Source organism: Pangasianodon hypophthalmus, chromosome 5 (genome assembly GCF_027358585.1).
Source record: "Pangasianodon hypophthalmus isolate fPanHyp1 chromosome 5, fPanHyp1.pri, whole genome shotgun sequence".
NCBI classification, from domain to species: Eukaryota; Metazoa; Chordata; class Actinopteri; order Siluriformes; family Pangasiidae; genus Pangasianodon; species Pangasianodon hypophthalmus.
Window position 1 is genome coordinate 8,652,843 of NC_069714.1, and position 7,191 is coordinate 8,660,033.

The 7,191-nt window shown below is 40.5% G+C and overlaps 1 protein-coding gene across 1 annotated transcript; it reads left to right on the forward strand.

Annotated features, from left to right (window-relative positions):
• The first annotated feature begins 751 nt into the window (after positions 1 to 751).
• Positions 752 to 4,970, forward strand: LOC113525992 (ornithine transcarbamylase, mitochondrial). The gene is made up of 10 exons (XM_026912708.3): positions 752 to 941; positions 1,075 to 1,213; positions 1,368 to 1,449; positions 1,652 to 1,739; positions 1,862 to 2,015; positions 2,091 to 2,213; positions 2,329 to 2,382; positions 2,702 to 2,851; positions 4,148 to 4,285; positions 4,411 to 4,970. Exons 1-10 carry the CDS (start codon positions 871 to 873, stop codon positions 4,468 to 4,470), a joined length of 1,059 nt encoding a protein of 352 aa, XP_026768509.3. The 5' UTR covers positions 752 to 870; the 3' UTR covers positions 4,471 to 4,970.
• Positions 4,971 to 7,191: the final 2,221 nt, after the last annotated feature.

A 7,191-nucleotide genomic window follows, 5' to 3' on the forward strand; every position in this document is an offset into this window, starting at 1 on the left:
AAGCACATTATTCAACTACATACAATACTACTCTGGCTATTTATTGCAGTTTTTATTCCTCCAATTCCCAAATACAGAACAGTTCAAAGTTTATTCTTTATTATTATTTATAAGCCTACTTGTTTCTGTGATAAAGTTTTGACACATTTAAACATATTTAATTCAAGTGATTAGACAAACAGGATAATAAGCAACCACTAACCTAAGTAGTGCACTGCTGAAAAGAAAAATACAAAAAAAAACAATAGAAACCATTACAGAAATTCTAATGGTTTCCACTACAAATACCATTACAAACCATCAGCTAACCATTAAAACCATTACCATTATTGGTCCTTAATGGTATCCACTAGACATAAAATGCCACCAATAGAAGGCAACAAATTACCAGTAGAGACCGACAGGGACCATTAGAGTTTCCATTAAAACCAATACAATCCCCATTATAACCATTAACGCCATTACAAATTCTATGAGGGTTTCTATTGTTTTTTTCAGCAGGGTGTACAGGTATTACACACTCATTTGGGATTCAGGACCTCTACAAGAGAATTGGGAAAAACTACAGTATAGCTACTACTCTAACACAGTCTACACTTACTGAGTTTTGCTGAGTTGCCTTTCCTGCACTGGAGCTCGCAAGCCTTTGCGAGGATATACACGGACTCCAAACAGTTAATGTCAATAGTGTGCACAAGAGGGCGGGGTTTACGAGAGCTTTATGGGCGTGTCCTGCATGAAGCACGAGCGCTTGCAGTCGAATGTGTCCCGCCCTCGGCTGATGAAAGCGCACGCGGGGATTGAGGAGCGCTTGTATAGAAAAGTTTCAGTTTTGTTCAACTCGGTGCTATAAAACAAATTCCAAACAGTATGTTCGCTCTAAGGAACACATTTATACACAGTCTTAAAACGGTCCAGTCTATACAGGCAAGGAATTTTACGTAAGTGTGAATAAAAAAATGTGTGTTTATAGCTCGGGTATAACTGGTAAATGCTTGTGTTGGCAGTAGTGTGCAGACAGTAGGCTATATACACTGTAATTAACAATATAGCTGAAGTGTTTTATGACACTAGGGTGGGGAGGACATGTCTAGCATCTGTGAACTTGAAGGGACGCAGTTTTTTGACGCTGAAAGACTTCAACCCAGATGAGATCAAGCACATCCTGTGGGTGTCTGCAGACCTGAAGCATCGAATCAAGCATGAAGGACAGGTATCATTCAAATCAGGAGTGACTGTAAAAGTCCAGATGTGCATTTCCTTCATCATTTAGTACATTTAGTCTTCCTAGCTCCATGGCATTGAGGATTATGTTCATTTGTTTTTGTGCTTAGAATTGATTTAATGGTTTGTATTTATATTTTTAGTATCTTCCTCTCCTTCAAGGCAAATCTATTGCCATGATATTTGAGAAGAGAAGCACTAGGACCCGCATGTCCACTGAAACAGGTGCAAAAGTGAGAATGTGTGTGTATGAAAGTTAGTAGAGTGTATGTGTTTCAGGCATGAGTAACTGAATGAGGGTCAAGCAATATGGTCACTGAGCACACTGAATACTAGTGGATAGTGAATGAAAGTAAGCGAAACACAAAAATGCCACATGGACAGTTTGTGTGTGTGTGTGTGTGTGTGTGTGTATGTGTATATCCAGGGTTCGCTCTGTTGGGTGGTCATCCATGTTTCCTCACCCCTCAGGATATTCACCTGGGTGTAAATGAGAGCACAAAAGACACAGCCAGGTTTGAACACAAATTTATGCACATATATTGATGACATGTACATACACGTACCTAAGCATTAATTGGTCCGTATTTTATCTTTATGCACACTGCCGTAAAAATCAGGTGTGTGTGTGTTGCAGAGTGCTGTCAAGCCTGACTGATATTGTGTTAGCCCGGGTGTACAGTCACACTACTTTGGAGCAGTTGGATAAGGAAGCCTCTGTACCAATCATCAACGGCCTCTCTGATCTTTACCATCCTATACAGATACTAGCTGATCTGCTCACACTGCAGGTACACACACACACACACACAGATGTTCTGCTAGCATTGTTGTCTCCTTATTCTTTGATCTGTCTTCTCTTGTAGGAGCATTATGGTTCTTTAAAGGGCCTGACAGTGTCTTGGATAGGTGATGGTAACAATGTCCTCCACTCCCTCATGATGTCATTGGCCAAATTGGGTGTCAATCTGAGAATAGCCACGCCAAAGGTTTGCCCCTAACTTCTGAGTGTTTATGACTATACAAACGCATGTGTCTGTGCACTAACATTTGCAGCAGAAAGTAATTAAAGCACTTATCTAACCTATGCTCTCTCCTACTCAGGGTTATGAGCCAGATGCTAACGTCACTCAGGAGGCACTGCGTCTCTCTAAACAGGTATATAACAGGAGGGCTCTGATCAACACAATTTTTGAATTGCACTAAATCTCACATTTGCAAATCCCTGTTTTTGCTAAACAAAAAGCAAACGTCCTACAAATCATGCCCCAAGGGAACCATAATTTTCTGTTACTTACTGTGTAATCAAAGAAAATGTGAACGTTGACTCCAAAATCTCACTGCTGAAACTACAGAAACTACACAGGGTGGTGTATCAGTATGGTGCATGTGGGAATCACGCTCTGGATCTAGCGAGACATAATTATGCACAGATCATGGATTTGTGAATAATATGCATAATCTGCACACTCTGTAGTTTGGGACAGAGTTGCACATGTTTTCAGAGCCAATGGAGGCAGCTCAGGGCAGCAATGTGCTGGTGACAGACACATGGATTAGCATGGGCCAGGAAGATGAAAAGAAGAAGAGGCTAAAGGACTTCCATGGCTACCAGATCACCATGCAGGTAAATGAGTCTTTCTCAGCTCTGCTGCACATTATTAAGCACATTCCACATTTTTGAATATAGTTAAACAATTTCAATTTTTCCGATCCAGGCAGCCATTTTTTGCAATACATAGACTAACTGATCATGTGATGCCACTGAGTTGCATGGACTAACACTATGATTTTTGGAGAGAATGTGTGTAACTTTCACAATGCTTTCCCCTTAAGTGAAATGGCTTTTGCACCGAGCAAAAGAAAAAACTTTTGTTCTGACTCCTGCTTTAGCCGAACAAGCAGAAACGTGTAGTTTCCCGGTGTCTCCCATATCACCCTAGCAATTGTAAATGCTATGGCTAAACTGTAGCTGTTGGCACCTCTGCAATCTTTGCAATTCTGGAACTGTCATCTTTGGGTTGTTACCCTCCCCCTTACGCAATATGCTCAATAATCTTCCAGGCAAAAGTTCAAATGTTCCACACATTTTTTTTATTATGGTCCTAACTGTTATTTTATTATTATAACTATTATTCTAACTGCTTACTATTACTCCATATTCATTATCAGATTTGTGCAGGTCAGCAACCATGTGTGACTTTAAACATCCTTGGTTTTTGCCATGGTTATGGAAAAGGTTTTACATGTGTGTAACATCATATATATACATGGTAAATTTGAATTCTAATAGTTTGTTTGCATTTATTTTCAATATCCTTTGGCATATCAATAATTTTGCCATCTATGAAAGAAAATACTATGATTAAAAGACTTTTCGTTTGAGGTTCTTATGACAATAGTTATTGTTAAAGGAAAGTTAGGAAGTGGTTTTAGTGGAAAATTTAAATCATTGTGTGCACAGTGTTTATTTGATACATTATCCAATGCTCATTATTTTATTTGGGTGGCATGGTGATGCAATGGGTAGTGCTGCTGCCTCACAGCTCCAAAGTCCCTGGTTCAATCCTGAGTAACCTCAGTTAACTGTGTGGAGTTTCTCATGTTCTCCCCCTGTGTTCACATGGGTTTCCTCCAGGTTCTCTAGTTTCTTTCCACCTACCAAAAAATGTGTGAATGTGTGTGAATAGTGCTCTGCAATGGACTGGCATCCCATCCAGGATGAATTCTCCCATCTATTGCCCAGTGTTCCAGAGATAGGCATAAGCAAATACTGAAGATGAAGGAATCATTTTATTTTTGTCAGTTCTATTTGGGACATTAGTTATCCCTCCGTAGAGTCTTATTTTATTCATCAGAAAAACATGAGTAGTTTGGGATGACAAACTGATTGATTCTATCCTGCAATCTGATTGGTTCTCAGACAGGAAGTGTAGCTGCGCCAGACTGGACTTTCTTGCACTGTCTCCCACGAAAGTCAGAAGAAGTGGACGATGAGGTTTTCTACTCGCCACGCTCACTAGTGTTTCCTGAGGCTGAAAACCGCAAATGGACCATTATGGTAATATAGATGTGTGTTGTGGGTGTGTGCTGAAGTTTTTTGGCGTGTGAGTATGTGTGAATTTGGGCATGAACAATATACATATGTTTAATGCATCAATGTCTAATTCTTGCCTTTCTCTGTAGGGGTTGACTGTGTGTATCCTGACTGACTACAGTCCTCAGATCCCTAAACTGAAACTGTAATGTTTCAGAACTGAACTTCAGAGCATGCAACACAGGAGTCCTTCAACAATTCAGGATCTCTTCATCTTCATTCATTAATTCACCTCCAGTAATCACCTTATCCTGGTCAGGATCATGGTCAGATCTGGAGACTATCCCAGAAATATTGGGCACAAGGCATTAATCCACACAGGACAGGAGGCCATTGAAGGGCATACCAAACACACACTTATTCACATCTTGGGGCAATTAAGTGTAGTCAAGCAATTTTGGGGAGGCGGGAGTAAACTGGAGTACTCGGATAAAACCCACACATACATGAGGAGACCATGCAAAATTCTGCACAAACAGTAACCAGAGCTCAGAATTAAACCCTGGACACTAACATTACCTGCTCTGCCACCATGACACCCTTCCTCATTCAGATAGTTGGGCTATTACATCAATTAATCTAATGTTACATGTTGGTCAGGTTAGACTTTTAGTTTGCAAATCCAAAAATAAAAGATTTAAAAACTTTTTCTGGATTTTATTGATTTGTTTATGAACAGAACAGCTCCAATGTATGGCAGATTAAACCTGGAGAGCTTGTTGAATAATTCACTCTCTAGCCTACAGAGGGCACAACCAGCATGTGTAAAAATTGGGCAAAAAACAAAATGATTGAAGTTAAAATATATTATGTATGCCTGTTTGTGTTACCTTTCACACTCCACTTCATTTTAATGTTTAGCTGTATTCTTGAAAAAAGTTTATAATTAAATTTGTGTATTTAAGTCACTGATATTTATTTACTGATAATTAATTATTGATATTTATCATTAAAAATGATACACTCTACACTTACAGCAACCCTACTTTTCTCACTTAATTTTGTGGATAGTTATAGTATAATCAGGGCTGGATCTAGCAATCAAGGTGGGCCCTAAATGAGCGTTTAACTGGGGCCCTCTTCACCACAATAACTCATTTTGCCCCAGCATCCTCCTCAGATGGTGTTGAGATGGTGGCAGAATAAACAGGTAATAAGATACTTGCTATTTTTGATGGGAGTTTTATTAGAGAGTTTTTCATTGATTAGTTGGAATATTTTATTATATAGTAATGTTGCTTGAACTACACAAATATTGCATGCAGTTGCAAGTGGTTGCATTCCACATGATCTCTGTGTGAAAAGATTTAGTATTGTAGGGCACATACTTGGCAGAACAAGGAACACTCAGTAGGTACCTAATCATGGAATACTGCAAAGTCAATTAATTGGTTAATAAAAGTAGGTAATATGACATTGGGCAAAAAATCCTGGGTTCAACTACAAGGCCACTCCAGAGTCATCCTGCCACCAATACATTCAAGGCAAGCTTAACCTTAAGGCATCCAGTTTATATGGGACTCCAGTACAAGAGTGAGATACCCTAGGAGGCCCTTCGGGAAACATGGTAATAAAATAACATCCATGGGTCTGAGGCGCTGCAACAGCAGCCAAATACATCGGACAGGGAGGTACAGATGATGGGGTGCATTCCATTCATGGAACAGTTTCTACCTGAGAGCATAAGGCCTGTGTACTAGTGGAAATTGTGTTCAAGAGTGTCCCCCAGAGTGCTGGGTTGCAGTAATCATCCTGCACTTCACTTTGATTGGTCAAACCCACAGGTGCAGGTAACCTGGCCAAGGGTGCCAAATCTTTCCCTCCATTTGGGATAACATCTAATCAAGGATGAGTCTGCAAAGGTGTTCTGACCAAAGTCAAAATAAGTGATTTAACATGAGCAGTAAGGTCCACCTGTGCCTTGCCAAAGTTATCCCAGATTTGGGACATCACTTCTGGGTACCACTCTCCCAGGCTTATGTGCTGTGTTGAAACATTTGGGCTCCATAAGCTACTTTTGCCTTAGTGTGACCACACTGCACACCAGCGAGTGAGAGAAGCATCTGTGGTGACTCTTTTCGATGGAGCACTGCTAACAGGCAGACAGCTTTTGTGATGAGGGCACATAAAAGCATACCTTACAAATATGGCAGTATCATTATGTCTGCCATATGAGAGCATCTGTGGCAGAGAGAAATGGTATATCTGTCCTTGGAAGGAAAACCTCATAAAGCATCTGTGTCCTCGACCGTTGGGCACATGAAAATATGCATTGCACAGATTCACTGGAATGTACCAGTCTTGCGGCTGCATGGCATAAATAACATCTGAAAACCTTAACATGCAAAACAGGAAGGCTCTTAAGAGCCAGTTCAACTATCTCAATCTAGAATCAGATGGAAAGCACCATCCTTCTTCTAAATTAGGACATATGTTGAGTAGATCCCCTTATTCTAAATTGTGGGGTCTACCTTTTTATTGTGCTGCTGGTAAAACTGGAACACACTTCTCAGGCCAGAGGGGCAAACATGGTGGAGTCTAAATGATGTGACGATAAGCCCCAAAAAGGGAAAGAAGCAATTTGAAGGTTCCATGAAGCTGGTACATACCATACATGAGACAATGTATGGTGTGTCATCAGTGTGTCTACATTTAGTGCTTGGGCAGCATACATCTGGGTATAGTGTTTCATTTAGTGAATATACCAGTGTCTGGTTCCTGTGTACCTTCACCAAGGAGCAGGCCATCCGGAACACATCCACCCTGTGCTCTCACATTGCAGTGCTCAGGCTCACAGTAAACTTAGAGAGAAGCTTCTTACACTATAGCACGTCACACAGTCCATCACCAAGGGGCTAGACTCACTGAGA